The sequence below is a fragment of the Myotis daubentonii genome, chromosome 1 (genome assembly GCF_963259705.1).
Source record: "Myotis daubentonii chromosome 1, mMyoDau2.1, whole genome shotgun sequence".
Taxonomy (NCBI): domain Eukaryota; kingdom Metazoa; phylum Chordata; class Mammalia; order Chiroptera; family Vespertilionidae; genus Myotis; species Myotis daubentonii.
The window spans coordinates 133025407-133044118 of NC_081840.1; the positions used below are offsets into that span (position 1 = coordinate 133025407).

Consider the following 18712-nt stretch of genomic DNA (forward strand, 5'->3'; position numbering starts at 1 on the left):
AGCAAAGCTATCATTCAGAATTGAAGGTCAGATAAAGAGCTTCACAGATAAGGAAAAGCTAAAGGAGTTCATCACCACCAAACCAGGATTATATGAAATGCTGAAAGGTACCCTTTAAGAAGAGGAAGAGGAAGAAAAAGGTAAAGATACAAATTATGAACAACAAATATGCATCTATCAACAAGTGAATCTAAGAATCAAGTGAATAAATAATCTGATGAACAGAATGAACTGTTGATTATAATAGAATCAGAGACATAGAAAGGGAATGGACTGACTATTCTTGGGGGGGAAAGGGGTGTGGGAGATGTGGGAAGAGACTGGACAAAAATCGTGCACCTATGGATGAGGACAGTGGGTGGGGAGTGAGGGCGGAGGGTGGGGCGGGAACTGGGAGGAGGGGAGTTATGGTGGGAGAAAAAGAGGAACAAATGTAATAATCTGAACAATAAAGATTTAATTAAAAAAAAAAGATACTGTACTACAAAGAACAAAAATATCAAGCCAATATCCCTGATGAACATAGATGCTAAAATCCTCAACCAAATATTAACAAATCAGATCTAGCAATACATTAAAAAGATCATACACCATGACCAAGTGGAATTTATTCTGGCGATGCAAGGCTGGCACAATATTCACAAATCAATAAACATGATACATCACATAAACCAAATGCAGGATAAAAATCACATGATCATATCAATAGATGCAGAAAAAGCATTCAACAAAGTCAACACCCATTTATGATAAAAACTCTCAGCAAAGTGGGAATAGAGGGGTCATACCTCAACATAAAAAAGCCATATATTGCAAACCTACAGCCAATATCATACTCAATGGGCAAAAATTAAAAACGTTTCCTTTAAGATTAGGAACAAAACAGGGATGTCCGCTTTCACCATTCTTATTCTACATAGTACTGGAAGTCCTAGCCCCAACAATCAGACAAGAAGGAAAAATAAAAGGCATCCAGATCAGAAAGGCAAGAGTAAAACTGTCATTATTTGCAGATGACATGATATTATAGATAGAAAATCCTAAAGACTCCACCAAACAAAAAACTACTAGATTTAATAAATGAATTTGGCAAAGTATCAGGATACAAAATTAATATCCAGAAATCAATGGCATTTTTATACACCAATAATGAACTGTCAGAAAGAGAAACTAAGAAAAAAAAATACAATTTACCACTGCAACAAAATAATAAGATACCTGGGAAGAAACTTAACCCAGAAGGTAAGAGACCTATACTCCGAAAATTATAGGACACTGAAAAAGGAAAGAGAGGAAGATACAAATAAGTGGAAACATATACCTTGTTCATGTACTGGAAGAATTAGTATCATTAAAATATCATAATACCAAAAAAAATCTATGCATTCAACTCAATACCATTAAAATACCAACGGTATATTTCACAGATCTAGAACAAATATTCCGAAAAGGTATATGGAATAAAAAAAAGACTCCGAATAGCCTCAGCAATCTTGAGGAAGAACAAAGTTGGAGGGATCACAATATCAGACATCAAACTACAGTGGGGCCTTGACTTACGAGTTTAATTCGTTCAGTGACGGAGCTCATAACTCAAATTACTCGTATGTCAAATCATGAAGTGAACGAGTGAGACACGTGATGCTGGGCTGATGTTGTGGCGTTCACTGTGACGTTCGCTGTGCCAACTAGCGGTGGGGAATCTGAAGCTGGCTCGTAACCCAAATTTTAGCTCGCAATTCAAAGCAAAAAAATCGGCTGAGAGACGGCTCGTATCTCGAAAAACTCGTTAGTCGGGACACTCGTAAGTCAAGGCCCCACTGTATACTACAAAGCCACTGTAATAAAAAGAGCCTGGTACTGATGCGAGAATAGGTATATACAGTAGATCAATGCAACAGAACAGAGACCCCAGAATTCGACCCATGCCAATATGTTCAATTAATATTTGACAAAGGAGGCAAGAGCACACGATGGAGTAAAGACAGTCTCTGCATAAATGGTGTTGGGAAAACTGGACAAATACATGCAAAAAAGATGAAACTAGACCACCAACTTACACCATGCACAAAGACTAAACTCAAAATGGATAAAAGACTCAAATGTAAGTCACGAAACCATAAAAATCCTAGAAGAAAACATAGGCAGTAAAATCTTAGATGTCTCACATAGCAGAATTTTCACTCATACATCTCCTAGGGCAAGAGAAACAAAGGAAAAAATTAAAAAATGGGACTACATCAAGCTGAAAAGCATCTGCATAACAAAAGAAACCATCAAAATGAAAAGGGAACCCAAAGTATGGAAGACATATTTGCCAATGACACATCTGATAAGGAATTAATTTCCACAATATACAAACAACTCATACAATTTAACACCAGGAAGACAATGTTCAGCGCATGATTAGCACGTGATTACACCTAATTGCACACGGTAATTGGTTCTGTTGTCCCGTGGTGTGACTTTCTACAGCAGGTTTAACGCATGTCAGCCTCTGTTCCCAGGGGCACTAAGCCATGCCGCAAGAATGTGTATTTGTTTACTCACAGTGGCTGATGAATGCACACTTTCACTAGACTTATTCAGCCTAAATGTAAGTTACTGTGATGCATATGGAAAACTTTTCTGTGAAATTAAACTTTTCATGCTTATTTTTAATTACACAAAGTGTCTACATAAGTAAAAACTAATTTGTCAATCTCTTACCATACATATTCAGAAACCTACTTTATTATGTAATGGGCTTTCAGCTTTAACAGCTACCCCCTTGCCCGAATGAATCTAGGTTTTACTATATTTTTAAATAGCATGATATGCATTATAACATTATAACAAGTTTTACTGTTGCTCTATAGGTGGCAGTATTGTACCAACTAGCATAGTATGATAACACACCTGTTTAAAATAACGGAAATTAACACTGTGGGGTTAGAAAGGGCCATTGAACCATCTGCTAACCTCTCATCTGTTTTTCAGATTATGCTAGGACAGCCGTGGGCAAACTACGGCCCGAGGGCCGAATCCGGCCCGTTTGAAATGAATAAAACTAAAAAAAAAAAAAAAAAAAAAAAAAGACCGGACCTTTTTATGTAATGATGTTTACTTTGAATTTATATTAGTTCACACAAACACTCCATCCATGCTTTTGTTCCGGCCCTCCGGTCCAGTTTAAGAACCCATTGTGGCCCTCGAGTCAAAAAGTTTGCCCACCCCTGTGCTAGGACCTAATCGGAACTAATTAGTGCTCTCTCCTTAAGTTTTACCATCACAACCTCTCTTAAGTGCCCTACCTTTACCTAATTTTGGACTTCCTATATCCATCAGTTTCGAAAGTGTAATAAAACCAAAAGCATTCCAAAAACTATTATAGTTTCTGCATTTAGAAATTCTTTTCTGAAAAGTGTGTTTGTTTTTTTAATATGCCAGAGCTATTGATTACCCAAACACTAACCCAAATGGATACATTCATCCTTTGATAAAATACTCTCTTGGGAAAATATAAACATGTATTCCATTTGTAGAAGGTTCCTTGCTTACTTGCTTAATTCATCTGTGTATTCATTCATCTTTAGGTTCAACATTTATTGCTGAGCCAGATAGTGTGCTGGATGCTGGGGAATTAGAGGTAAACAGGATAGTTCTTACCTCAAGGAACTAAATTAGTAAGTGGACACAACAGAACAGGGCTGTAACAGGAGATATATGCCATCACTTGCTAAACACAGGGCCTTGTTCTCATGCCAGTATGGCTACAATGACCCCGAAAAACCCTATAGAGAGAGGAGCTTTCCTCCAGCTGTCTTCTCATGCTTCTTTCTCTCCTGAGATTTCTTGGAGATCACCTGCTCCTTGAAAACCTGATTATCTCTATCTCCTTTAAAAAAAATTAAACACTGCTTTTTAAATTTTTATTACAAACAATTTCAAACATATACAAAGATATAGAGAATGGTATAATGTGCCCATTGCCCACCTTCAAACCACTGTCTGTGTATCTTGCTTCATCCAAACCTCTATTCATTTCTCTCCCCACCATCACTCTCCCCTCATTATTTTGAATCAAATCATACATCCTATAATTCATAAATGCTTATTATGCATCTCTAAGAGCGTTGTTTTTAACCAACATAACCATAATACCATTATCCCATTTTTAATCCTCGCTCAAGGATATGATTTTATTGATTTGAGAGAGAGGGAGGGAGGAGAGAGAGAGAGAGAGAGAGAGAGAGAGAAACATCGATGTACCCCAACTGGAGATCAAACCTGAAACCTTCTGGTTTACTGGGTGCCCCAACCAACTGAGCCACCGAGCCTGGGCTACCACTATCCCACTATCCCATTTTTTTAAAATAAACAATAACTTCTTAAATCACAAAATAGTCAGGATACAAATTTCCTCAACTGTCTCATAAATTTTTACATCATGATTGAAATAAAAATCATACATAGTTGCTATGAATTTTTTTTTTTTTTTAATCTTCACCGGAGGATATGTTTCCATTGATTTTTTTAGAGAGAGAGGAAGGGAGAGAGAAACTTCGATTAGTTGCCTTCTGTATGTGCCCCAACTAGAGATCAAACCTGCAGCCTAAGTATGTTCCCTATCCAGAAACTGAACCCTCAACTTTTTAGTGTACAGGACATGCTCCAATCAACTGAGCCATCTGGCCAGGACTAGTTGCTATGTCTTTTATGCCTCTTTTAATGTACTAGTGGCCTGGTGCATGAAATTCGTGCACGGGAGGGGGTGTTCCTCAGCCCAGCCTGCACCCTCTCCAATCTGGGACCCCTCAATCCAAACCAGCAGTCAGACATCCCTCTCACAATCTGGGACTGCTGGCTCCTAACCACTCACTTGCCTGCCTGCCTGCCTGATTGTCCCTAACCACTCTGCATGCTGGCCTGCTTGCCCTTAACTGCCCCCCCCCGCCAGCCTGCTCGCCCCCAACTGCCCCCCCTGCTGGCCTGCTCACCCCCAACTGCCCCCTGCCAGCCTGCTCGCCCCCAACTGCCCCCTTGCTGGCCTGATCACCCCCAACTGCCCTCCCCTGCTGGCCTGATTGCCCCTAGCAGCCTCTGCCTCGGCCCTGCCACCATGGCTTTGTCCAGAAGGACGTCCGGAAGGTCTCCTGGTCTAATTAGCATATTACCCTTTTATTAGTATAGATAGGTTTCCCCTCACTCCCTCCCTCTTACAATTTTTCTGTTGAAGAAACGGAGTGGTTTGTCCCATAGAGTTACCTGAATCTGGGTTGTACTAATCAAATACCCACATGTCATTTATTATATTCTTCTATCCCCTATAGTTCCTGTAAATTGATAGTTCTAGGGGCTTGATCACGTTCCAGGCTAATTCACAGGCTGTGTTGTGTACTTCTCTAGGGAGTACATAATTTCTCACTGTCTCTCTTGTCTGTGATATTAGCCATCATTGATAATGATTGTCCAGATCCATTATTTTAGCAGTTATTGAAAAATGATATTCTAATTTTATCATTTCTTCTTTATACTGTACCTCCTTTAAAGTAACCACTAGGAGGCATGTACCAGCAATGGTCTTGGACATTCATACCATCCGTACTTTCATATATTATTCACTGACGCCTCTAAATTTCCTTTCCTAGACTAAACTGAAACTTTCATTTAGCAACCAATCCATGTTTTAACCTTTAAGACCTGCTGTTTGAGAGGCACTATAAAGAGAATGAAAAGCTAAGCCACAGCTTGAACAAAATATTTACAAGTCACGCCATAACCGGTTTGGCTCAGTGGACAGAGCGTTGGCCTGCGGACTGAAGGGTCCCAGGTTCGATTCCGGTCAAGGGCATGTACCTTGGTTGCGGGCACATCCCCAGTAGGGGGTGTGCAGGAGGCAGCTGATCGATGTTTCTCTCTCATCGGTGTTTCTAATTCTCTATCCCTCTCCTTTCCTCTCTGTAAAAAATCAATAAAATATATTAAAAAATATATATATTTACAAGTCACATAATTTGGTAAAGGACTTGTATCCAGACTAAAGTACTCTCAAACTTAACAGAAAATGAAACAACCCCCAAAAATATGAGCAAATGATCTGAACAGACACTGTACCAAAAAAGGTAAACAACTGGTAACCACATGAAAATATGTGCAGTGTCATGAGTCCCTGGGGAAAGGGAAATTAAAACCACAATGAGATAACACAACATACCAATTAGAATGTCTAAAACTATGACTGACCAGACATAGTGCTGGTGAAGATATGCAGCAACTGGAACTGTCATCCATTGACCATGAAAATGGAAAAGGGTACAATCACTTTGGAAAACATTTTGGCAGTTTCTTAAGAAGTCAAGAATGTGACTACCATATAACCCAGCCATTCTACTTGTAGACATTTACCCAAGAAAAATGAGAGCATGTGTCCATATAAAAATCTGTACATGAATGTCCATAGCTTTATTTGTCATAGCCCCAAACAAGAAAGAACCTAAATGTCCATCAACAGATGAATGGATAAACAAGTTGTGGTAAATCCATGCATGGTTCTGTCCTCAGGAATAAATATATTTCTATTATTTATCATTTTGGGAAACTTATATAGGGTGAGGCAAAAGTAGGTTTACAGTTGTGAGTACATCAAAGAGTTTATTCTTGTATTATTATTTAAGAATTATTGAATTATTTTCAATATGAACAACTGTAAACCTACTTTTGCCCCACCCTGTAGCCTGAACTGTGGGTTTGGTGTCTAATAATTCATACTATGCTTACTGTGAAAATATCTTAAACTAGAGGCCCGGTGCACAAAAATTTGTGCACTCGGGGGTGGGGGGAGAGGTCCCTCAGCCCGGCCTGTGCCCTCTTGCAGTCTGGGACCCCTCGGGGGGTGAACACCTGCTGGCTTAGGCCTGCTCATCGGGGGACTGGGCCTAAGCTGGCAATCAGACATCCCTCCGGCAGCCCTCGGGGGATGTCCACTTGCCAGCGGGGAGCAGACCTAAGCTGCAGTCGGACATCCTTAGCGCTGCTGAGGAGGCAGGAGAGGCTCTAACCACCACTGCTGTACTGGCAGCCATCAGCCTGGCTTGTGGCTGAGCAGAGCTCCCCCATGTGGGAATGCACTGACCACTAGGGGGCAGCTCCTGCATTGTGCGTCTGCCCCCTGGTGGTCAGTGTGTGTCATAGTGACCAGTCATTCCCAGTCGTTCTGCTGTTAGGGTCAGTTTGCATATTACCCTTTTACTATATAGGATAGAGGCCTGGTGCACGGGCGGGGGCCGGCTGGTTTGCCCTGAAGGGTGTCCCGGATCAGGGTGGGGGTCCCGCTTGGGTGCCTGGCCAGCCTGGGTGAAGGGCTGATGGCTGTTTGCAGCTGGTCACACCCCCTTCAGGGTGGGGGACCCCACTGGGGTGCCTGGCCAGCCTGGATGACAGGCTGAGGGCTGTTTTCAGGCTGGCTATACCCCCTTTAGGATGGGGATCCCCACTGGGGTGCCTGGCCAGCCTGGATGAGGGGATGATGGCTGTTTTCAGGCTGGCCACACCCCCTTTAAGGTAGGGGTCCCCACTGGGGTGCCTGGCCAGTCTGGGTGAGGGGCTGAGGGCCGTTTTCAGGCTGGCTGGTGACTGAAGCTCCCAGCCTCTCCTATTTTTCTTTTCTTTTTTATTCTGGGATTTATTTACCTTCTATAATTGAAACTTTGTTGCTGTCACTGGAGCTGAGAGCCGGCTCCTACTCACTCCAGCTCTGAGGCCACGGCCTGCTGAAAGCAGGTATCTGGGGTTTGTTTAGCTTCTATAATTGAAACTTTGTTGCTTTCGGAGCTCAGAGCCGAGCCACGGCAGGCAGGAAACCTTGGCTTCCTCCCTCACTGGAGCAAGCAAGCCTCCTGCTCGCTTCAGCTGCGTGGCTGCCAGCCGCCAGCTTTATTGGGTTAATTTGCATATCGTGCACATTAGCCAATGGGAGGCATAGCGACGGTATGGTCAATTACCATGTTTGTCTATTATTAGATCGGATAGTTGCTCTTTCTGCAAGACGTGCATTTTTAATAGTTTACAGAGCCCTTGGTGCTCTTTTTTTAAAAAATATATACATATTATTGATTTTTTACAGAGAGGAAGGGAGAGGGATAGTTAGCAACATCGATGAGAGAGAAGCATCGATCAGCTGCCTCTTGCACACTCCCCACTGCGGATGTGTCCGAAGCCAAGGTACATGCCCTTGAACAGACTCGAACCTGGGACCCTTCAGTCTGCAGGCTGACACTCTATCCACTGAGCCAAACCGGTCAGGGCAAGAAGTGCATTTTTAAATTAACCACTAGAAATAGGAATTATCATTTTAAACATCCACTGTGTGTCAGGAATTCTGCTGAACACTTCATATCCATATGTTTATTCCTTTGTAATAATTTAGCAAAGCTGTGCTGTTCCAATTTTCCAGATGAGAAAATTTAGGGTCACAGAGGTTAAGTAATTTATCTGAGGTTACCCAGTTAAAAAGGAGTGAAACATAACCTTTAATCAACACCTTCCTGTACTGCTTACAGATTAAATCCAAACATGTTAGCAAGGCATTTAAAAAGCCTTTGTAGTGGCCCAAGCTGCCCCTCTATCTCCATTTCCCTTCCTATACTTCAGCCCATCTGTTGCTGCCTCATCAGCACGTCCAGCACTGGCAAACCTTTATACCCTATTTCGTGCTGTCTCCCCATCCGTGCCTCATAAACCCTACTCATCCTTCAAAGCTCAGTTGAAATGCTATGATGTCCCCCACAAAGCTTTGATTCTCTGATTCCCCCCCACCTATCTGACCTGACACCTCTGTAGAGATTTATTTCATTTGTCTTTTATTGCCATATATAAATGCCCCAGGTTACACTTCTTCAAGGACAGGGCCTAAAATATTTATCTTACGTCACTTACTTAACCTAGAACAATGCACTTAACAGCTTCAAAAGTATTTGTTAGTCATGCATGTTCATTGTTTGCAGCGATAGAAAGTGTATATATATTTTTAATTTGTCTTTATTGTTGAAAGTATTACAGATGTCCCCTTTTCCCTCCATTGACGCCTTCTAGCTCACATCTGCCCACCTCCCCCCACTCCCCGCCCCAGGCCTTCACCACACTATTGTCTGTGTCCTTGGGTTATGCATATATGCATATAAATTCTTTGGTTAATTTCTTCCCACCTGCCCACCTCCCCCCCCCCCCCCTCTGAGATTCAACAGTCTGTTCCATGTTTCCATGTCTCTGGATCTATTCTGTTCATCAGTTTATTTTGTTCTTTAGATTCCACATATGAGTAGGATCATGTGATACTTGTCTTTCTCTGACTGGCTTATTTCGCTTAGCATGACTGTTTTACATAGTGAACATGCAATAAATACTTCTTAAATTTAAAAAAAGTATTATTTGAAAAGCGAAAAAGAGAAATGCTCACTTTCCTAGCAAGTACCATAAAAGTCCTTACATCCTTTAAATGTGTAATTCTACTTCTGAGAATTCATCTTAAGCAACTAATTCAACAGAAACAAATAAAAGCAACATGTCATTAGAGCATGATTTTACATAATTCTGTACATTCTTATGTAATCAGGAACAAGTGTATTTATGAAAATTATATAGAAATATTTGACAGAATAGTGAGAACAGATACTATAACTACAATACTCTATAATATGTATTCATTCACAATAAATATTTATTGAGTATTTCAAGGAGCTTACACTCTAACAGGGGATGACTGACAATAAGCAATAAATTAAGTAAAATAGATTATACAGTTATACAGCAATAAGTGGGGTGGGGAAACGCCGGCAAGGGCAATAAGGAGTGTTTGGGTGGGGTTGCTATTTGAATGAAGATAGCTAGAGAAGGCCTCCCTGAGAATAGAGGTTTGAAAAAAACCTGAAGGAGGTTAGATACTCATGAAAAATAAGGACACATGAAAGGCCGTGCTAAGCTTATGGAATTAGGCAAGTTCTGTTATACATTTGTGTAAAATGTTTGCTTCTTAATTATAATTTTATTGTTTTCAAAACTATTACAAAAAAACTAATAAACACTCCAAAGTTCTGCTAAGAGAAAAACAAAATAAGCAAGTTCAATGAACAAACGAAAAGACCCTCAACTAACCCTCTGCCATCCACCCCATTAAATGTAAACCTTGGTGCCCCACTTCTAAAACAACTTCTCCAACCTTACCTGCCACTATTCCCCAACCTTCCACTTAAATCAAGCTTTCTGACATCCCATGCCTATTTCCAGAATTCATCTCACTTGAAATATCTACCTTCTACATATGCAACTCCTATTCCTTCTTCCAATCTCAGTATCGCTAGAAAAACTCCAAAGAGTTAGTTATGTAGATTATTCCGTTTCAATTATCCTTACCTGTAAACTGAGATAAAAATAACAAGAGACCTTCTCACTACAGGCAGGGAGGCAGACAAGTTGCAGACAAGCAGTAATTTGCTGGGGCAGATAGGAAGGAGAGGAATGAAGTTTGAGAATACAAAGGAGAGAGCGTTTAATTCTGCTCCAGGTCAAGTAAGAGACCTAGAAAACTTCAACGAGAGTGACCTGGTTAGAAGTCATGGGAGGTACATGGAGGATATTAGACGAAGAGAAAACAGCCTGAGCAAAGATGGAGAGAGCCATGAAAATTAAAATGCATGGTGCTTTGAGGGCATCGTGCATTAGAGGGAATTTCAAATGCAATAAAACTGAAAAGGGAAATCCAGAAGCATAGTGCAAAGGGCCTTGAATGGCACACCGCCTAAACCCCTTCGATTATGGTAAAGGTAATGGCAAGCCACGTAAGGCATTAAACTGGAGTTATTGACCAGTTAATACATGGCAGGTGTTCCATAAATGTCTATTAACTGGATGAGACTATCACACCGAGAAGAGAGAATTCTTTCAGTCTCCACATTTGAAGGCAGCAGCACGTAGTGGATGCTCAATTGTTCTCCAGTTGCTTTGAATATATTAGTTTCCCCGCTTTCAAGATCATAAAATTTAGTAAAGCAGAAAGGTGAAGAAAAAACATGGCTGAAGTCCAAGTCTGACAATTGCTGGTTGTGTGATTGTGAGCCAGCTACTTAATTTCTTTGTGCCCCAGTCTCCTAATCTATTAAATATAATATTATATACCCCTCACAGGATTGTAGAGGATTAAAAATGAGATGGTACCAACACAGTGCCTCGCACATAGTAAATCCTCAATAAATACTATATTTCTCATGAACTGTATTTGGTGTTCGGGATTACTCTAGCACACTAAGCACAGAATAGGTACTCAGTACTGTGTCCAACCATTTATTCAATCTTTGACAATCACATTTTTCTATAAACTTTCTATAAAAGCTTTCAACTTTCCCCCACATTGACATAGGTTAATTACATTCAGGCCACATGGAAAATAACTTCTTTTTAAAAGCAACGCAACTGAGAAAGGGAAGAGCGTGCTCCTAACAGCTTTTGAAAAGCAGTCTACACCGAAGTCACTTTGACAGGTGTCTGAAGAGCGACGGTCACCGTGTAACCTTAACAAACCCAAAGGCAGAAACCAAGTACAGGGTATCAATAACGGAGCACGGGGCCAGGAAGATGCTGGACACGAGTGACACCCTCCAGGAGGGCAGGGTGGTTTTTTTATTTTAAATCGTACCAGTCTAGAGAGTACTATTGCTTAAAAAAAAAAAAAAATCGTGGTGACATTAACAGTTAAGAAAACTCTACCCAGCGATCTGCAACACGAGGAAAAGCACGCTAGGGGCGGGAGGTCGGGAAAGCTGGTTTGGGCCACCGGAGGGACAGCTCAGGGCTCCAGGGGGACGGGACCCAGGCGTTTCTTCGGCGGCGGTAGCAGCGGCGGCGCCGGGGCGGTCGGGCCTCCTCCGCGGGTCGGCCCCGCATTCCTGCCCGGGTCTATACTTAACCTCCGGCCCGCGCCCGCCGCCGCCGCCACGCCGTGCACCGTATTAGGCAATGCCCGGTGCGCACGGCGATCCCCCGCCCAGATCCATTCAAGCCGCCGGCGGCGGCGCCCGCGCCCCTCCCCCACGGCCGCTGCCCGCGTCCCCCAAGGCCTCCCACCGCGCCCCCGGCGCCCGGACCACCCCGCGCCCCGCCCCGCACACACCTCCGTACGCCCCTCCCGCGCGCTTCGGGGCCGGGCGCCCCCCACCACCGAGGCGCCGCCCCGAGCGCGGAGTAGCGGGCACGGCCGCGCGGGGAGGGCCTGGGGGAGAGCCCGGCCGCCCCCCTCGGGGCGCACGTACCCCGCGGTCATGGCGATGTTGTAGAACGTGAGCCAGGCGGTGGCCGCCCAGCCCAGGCGCCTTCTCTTGCTGGGGGCCTCCCTCTCCTCGCTGGCCTCCGAGGCGCCGTTGGTGCCGTCCTCCTCGCTGAACGCCATGGTGGCCGGGCAGCCGGGGGAGGTGGCCGAGAGGGGCAGGGGAGTGGGCGGGGGCCCTGCCGAGCTCGCCGCCGCAGCGCCGCCGCCCGCTGCCGCCGCCTCGGTCAAGCGCCCCATGGGCCGCGCGCAGGGGGCTCGGCGCCGCCAGCCCGGCCGCTCGCGGGGGGAGGAGCGGGCGCCCCCGGCCAGCACCCCGCGCGCCCCGCCCCGGCCTCGTGAGCGCGCGCGACGCGGGACCCGGCCCCCCGCCCGGAGCGCGCGAGCGGCTCCCCGAGTAGGGTTTCGAGGCTCCCGCGGAAAGCCTGTCCGCCTCGCGCCCGGGGGGAACCTCCGCTCGGAAAGACGCCCCGTTATCGTGTACCTGGCGCCGCGCGCTAGCGAGTGCTCTCAGTCGGGACACACGGAACTCACGGCATTTCCCGAGGTGGCTTCTGCGCGCGGGGACAGGTGCTGGGATCTCCCCGTCAGACGCATTCCTAAGAGTTTGGGGGGAGGTTTGTCCACTTCACCCCGTTTCACTTGTACTGGCCTGTGGGGCATGGGTGGTGGAAACTCAGGATTTAGCCAACTTGTGTGGATTCCATGGAGCCAGGGTTCTCGGGGCATTCATTGAAATGCGCGGAATAATGGATGTTAGGGGAAGCTGGAGGAAAGAGGACAGGCATGTCAAGATACCAAAGGAGAAAAGTTTGGATAGATATAGACACCCCACAGACGTAGGGCTAACAAGAAATCTTTTCCACAGGAAAAATAGTAACCCACTGTTCTCCACATTATATCTCTTTCCTTAAAAAAAATTTTTTTCCCCCTGCAAATATCTACGCTTTCTCCTAATAGCTCTTGCCTATTTTTCCTTAAAGCACACAGTTACCTGGTAAAAAGGCAGGTTCTGGAGTCAGAGTACTGAAATTCAAATTCCACATTTCTGGTTCCACCCGTCTTATTAGTTGTGGGCAACTAAACCTCTCTATGCCTCAGTTTCCTCAATGGGGAGAATTTAAAAACCTACCTCATGAGGTTGCTGTGAGATATATGTGTAAACCAGTTACAGGCCTGAAACATTTTGAGTCACCCCAAATCAGCACCTTAGCACTTTTCTGATGATACCTGAACTCCGTTGATAAAACTTATCATAAAAACTAAAACTACATTCTAGAAAGCAGAATCTTTGGAACCTTGAGGAAGGCAAAGATTTCTTAGATACAATGACAATAAAAGGCATTAATCAGAAAAGGAGAGACAGATGGGGCTTCATCAAAATGTAAAACTTCTGTTATCCCAATGACATCATTTAAAAAGTGAAAATATTCACAATGTATATTGTGATAAGGAATCTGTATCCAGAATACTATATATAAAGAATCCTTGCCTTAGCCAGTTGGCTCAATGGATAGAGCATCTGCCTGGGGACTGAAGGGTCCCTGGTTCAATTCCGGTCAAGGGCACATGCCCAGGTTGCGGGCTTAATCCCCAGTAGGGGAAATGCCTCCTGCGTTTAAAAAAAAAAGAATCCTTATAACTCATAATACAACAATCCGGTATTTTTAAATGAGCAAAAGATTTCAGTAGGCATTTCACAGAGAAGATATAGAAATAGGAAAAGGTTTTCTGCACAGGCCAACAGAAGCAATCCTCTTGTTAGGCCTTCCTACTGGCCACAGTCAGGGGACGGCCACCTGAGGACTAGAGACCCAGCTCCGTGAGCTTCTCAGGGTATGGAGTCATCGTCACCCGGAGGAGAAGGTTAGGGACTGCATCAAAGAGGAAAAAAAGGAACCTGGTCCAGGAGGGTGGTGATCCAGGCTCTCAGCCCACTGCCCAGGCAGTTTTACCAGCCTGCTCCAGAGAATTTAGATAATTTTAATTTTTGTCTTTTTTAAAAAAATAGTTCTTTATTATTGAAAGTATTACATATGTCCCCCTTTCCCCCTTATTGATTCCCCCCAGAACTAAAGCACCCTATTGTCTGTGTCCATGGGCCATGCATATATGCATACAAGGTCTTTGGTTGATTACCTCCCACCCACCCTCTTCCACCTTCCCTCTGAGATTCCTCACTCTGTACCATGCTTCCATGTCTGAATCCATTCCATTCATCAGTTTATTTTGTTACTTAGATTCCACATATCAGTGCAATCATGTGATACTTGTCTTCCTCTGACTGATTTATTGCACTTAGCATGATACTCTCCAGGTCCCTCCATGCTGTCTCAAAGGAGAATTTAGATAATTTTGAGGAGGACATTCCAATAGGGGAAGGGAGGAATGGGGTACGGGAGTTTGAGATGCACCTAGGACAGTGGTCGGCAAACTCATTAGTCAACAGAGCCAAATATTAACAGTACAACGATTGAAATTTCTTTTGAGAGCCAAATTTTTTAAACTTGAACTATATAGGGTAGGTACATTGTTATTAACTTAATTAGGGTACTCCTAAGCTGGCCTTTGCTAAAAACGTCCTCAATCTGAGGGGTCGACCTCAGCGAACGTACCCCCACTTCTTCTAATGCCACTTCTTAAAAGTAGACTTGCCCAGGCCGAAAACCGACTTCTGCGCATGGGCCACGAAGTTTCAATCGCACTGTACGTGTGCGCCCGCACGTGGTATTTTGTGGAAGAGCCACACTCAAGGGGCCAAAGAGCCGCATGTGCCTCACGAGCCGCGGTTTGCCGACCACTGGCCTAGGAAGATATAAAAATTGTTCAAAATTGTTCAAATTTGATGAACACTGTGAACTACTATTTTTAAAGGCATTTAAATTGGAAAGGAAGAAGTGGAACTATTGGCAAATAACAACATTGTGTGATTAGAAAATCCTAAGGAATCTACAAAAAAAAATTACTGGAGCTGGTTGCAGGACACAAGGTCAGTGTAACAATCAAACATTTTCTATATAGTAGAAAAGCACAACTGGGAATTAAAATTGAAAAATAAAACCATATAGTGCTCATCAGCATTCCAAAACATGAAATGTATAGGAATAAACCTAAAATATGTACAAGACCTGAACCCTATAAATCACTGCCAAGAGAAATAAAGACCTGAATAAATAGCTATTCATGCTTATGAATTAGAGGACTCGGGATTGTAAAACTTGTCAGTTATCCCCAAATCCCAGAAGAAGAAAAATTTAATTTGACAAGGTGACTCAAATTTATATGGAAATACATGCATAGAAAACATAAAGTTGGAGCACATACATATCTGTATTCAAGCCTTAGTATAAAACCACAGTTTATAGGACAGTGTGGTAGGTAGGCATAAGGATAGACATACAAATCATTGAAACAGAATACAGTCCAGACGCATATGTCAACTGATTTTCAACAGATTCAAGATAAGTCTTTTCAACAAATGGTGCTGAGACAATTGGATATCCACACACAAACAAAATGAACCTTGATCCTTATGTTATACCAGAGACGAGTATTAATTTGATATGGATCATAGACCTTATCATAGAAACTAAAACTATAAAATTCTAGAAGAAAACAGCATCTTTGGAACCTTGAGGAAAGTAAAGATTTCTTAGATACAATGACAAAAAAAGGCATTAATCAGAAAAGACAGATGGAACTTCATCAAAATGTAAAACTTCTGTTATTCCAATGATGCCATTTAAAAAGTGAAAATATTCACAATGTATCTGATAAGGAACTTGTATCCAGAATACTTGCTATATATAAAGAATCCTTACAACTCAATAATACAACAACCTGGTATTTTTAAGTGAGCAAAAGATTTCAATAGACACTTCACAGAGAAGACATAGAAATAATAGCACATGCAAAGATGCTCAGTCTTATTAGCCATTAGAAATGCAAATTAAACACACAATGAGATATCACTACACCTAATATTTTTAAATGTTGGCAAGGATGTAGAGCAGTTGGCATTCTCATACATGGCAAAAGAGATACAACTTTGGGAAAAGGATCTGACAATTTCTTAAAAATATCAACATACACTTGCATATGACCCAGAAATTTCATCCCTAGGTCTTTACTCAAGAGAAGGAAAATAGGTCCACACAAAGACTTGGACACAAATGTTCACAGCAGTTTTATTCATAGTGACCCCTGAAAATAACCCATCAACATGTGAACGGATAAACAAACTGTAGTGTACGCACTCGTGGAATATTATTCAGCAATGGAAAAGAACTCACTGCTGTACACACAATATGAATGAGTCTCATAAACTTTAGCTGAGCAAAGGAAGACAGACACAAAAGATTGCATAGTGTAATGATTACATTTATATGAAACTCTATAAAAGGAAAATCTACAATCACAAAAAAGAGAAAAGTTGCTGCCTGGCACTGGGGGTATGTGTGTGGATAGAACTGACTGGGAATAGACACAGGAATCCTTTTGGAGTAATATAAATGTCTATTCAATGATTGTGGTATATACGTTTGTCAAAACTCATTATATGAAACATAAAATGGATGCATTTCTTTGTGCATAAATTATTACATGGAGTTGATTTAAAAGTATCATGAATAGCCCTGACCAGTTTGGCTCAGTGGATAGAGCGTCGGCCTATGGACTGAAGGGTCCCAGGTTCGATTCCGGTCAAGGGCATGTTCCTTGGTTGTGGGCACATCCCCAGTAGGGAGTGTGCAGGAGGCAGCTCATCGATGTTTCTCTCTTGTCGATGTTTCTAACTCTCTCTCCCTCTCCCTTCCTCTCTTCAAAAAATCAATAAAATATATTTTAAAAAATAAAGTATCATGAATAATAAGTATTTTGAAGTGTAAAATTTACAACATTATTGATATGTTTAACATAAAACCCACATACTATAGCAGAATGGGCTTGTATATTGCAGTTAATAGTTTCTCTTCCAATTATTCAATTATTCCTTTAAACCATTAAATATGACATGAAATGTAACTCATTTTTACAATGGCTATCATTTTTTTTAACTTTATTTTTTTATCCTCACCTGAGGATATGTTTTTGATTGATTTTTCGAGAAAGAGGAAGGGGGAGAGAGAGAGAAAAAGAAACATTGATGTGAGAAAAAAAAATCAATCAGTTGGCTCCCTTATGTGCTCCCATCAGGGATTGAACCCACCACCCAGTATGTCCCCTGACTGGGAACTGAACCTGCAACCTTTTGGTGTGTGGGATGATGCTCCAACCAACTGAGCCATCATACCAGGCCAATGGCTATGTTTTTTACAAAGTTGAATGTGACATTCAAAAAAAAGATTTTTTATTGGTTTTTAAAGAGAGGGGAGAGAGGGAGAGGGAGAGGGAAAAGGAGAGAGGGAGGGGGAGGGGGAGGGAAATATCAATGTGAGAAACAAACATCAGTCAGGTGCCTCCTGCACACCCCCTACTGGGGATGGAGACTGCAACCAGGGCATGTGCCCTGATTGGGAATCAAGCCAGCTATCTTTTGAAACACAGGACAGTACAAAACCAACTGAGCCACACCAGCCAGGGCTGAATGTGACACTTTGAAAAAAAACCTTTTAAATGTCTTAAGAGTAACATGCTAACAGACTTGTAAAACTTTCCCTTTAAAAAGTTGATAAATTACTATGTACAAATAAGTAATACCAAAATGAATGAAAACAGGGCTTGTCCTCATGAAGTTAACAGTACTTTATAATGGATAAGAAAGTCATACATATGCTCCAAAATATGTTAGTAACATACCACCTCTCCTATGCCAGGCACTTCAGTTGATTTAATCCACACAACAATCTTTACAGGTAGGTATTAGTATTCACATTTTACAAATGGGGTAATCGAAGTCTGGAGAGATTAAGAAACTTGCCCAAGTACAGCTAGTATGGCTCAGTTGGTTGAGCGTTGGGCCATCCACTAAGAAGTTACCAGTTCAATTCCCCGTCAGATAATGTGCCCTGGTTGCAGGCTCAATCCCCAGTAGGGTTGGTAATAGAGCAGCGATTCTCAACCTGTGGGTCGCGACCCCTTTGGGGGTCGAACGACCCTTTCACAGGGGTCGCCTAATACCATCGGACAACACATATATAATTACATATTGTTTTGTGATTAATCACTCTGCTTTAATTATGTTCAATTTGTAACAATGAAATTGGAGGTCACCACAACGTGAGGAACTGTATTAAAGGGTCACGGCATTAGGAAGGTTGAGAACCACTGTGCTAGAGGCAGCCCATCGATACTTCTCTCCCTCTCCCTTCCTCACTCTCTAAAACCAATGAAAACCATGAACATGGGGGCAGGAAAAACAAGCTGGAGGAACACTGCATTGTGTAGTTTCACTACATCTTAAAAGTATTAGGAGAGACA

The 18712-nt window shown here is 42.7% G+C and overlaps 1 protein-coding gene across 4 annotated transcripts in view; it reads right to left on the minus strand.

Annotated features, from left to right (window-relative positions):
* The window catches only part of HACD1 (3-hydroxyacyl-CoA dehydratase 1), a 37371-nt gene extending 24471 nt beyond the window's left edge, over positions 1-12900 (minus strand). For 2 of the 4 annotated variants that reach the window (XM_059660365.1, XM_059660359.1), the window contains exon 1: positions 12282-12736. In XM_059660365.1, the coding sequence (XP_059516348.1) occupies positions 12282-12535 (254 nt within the window). In that variant the 5' untranslated portion in view covers positions 12536-12736. Of the gene's footprint in view, positions 1-12281; positions 12737-12779 lie in introns of those variants that run through there. The other 2 variants (XM_059660375.1, XM_059660351.1) reach the window with 2 other exon arrangements.
* Positions 12901-18712: the final 5812 nt, after the last annotated feature.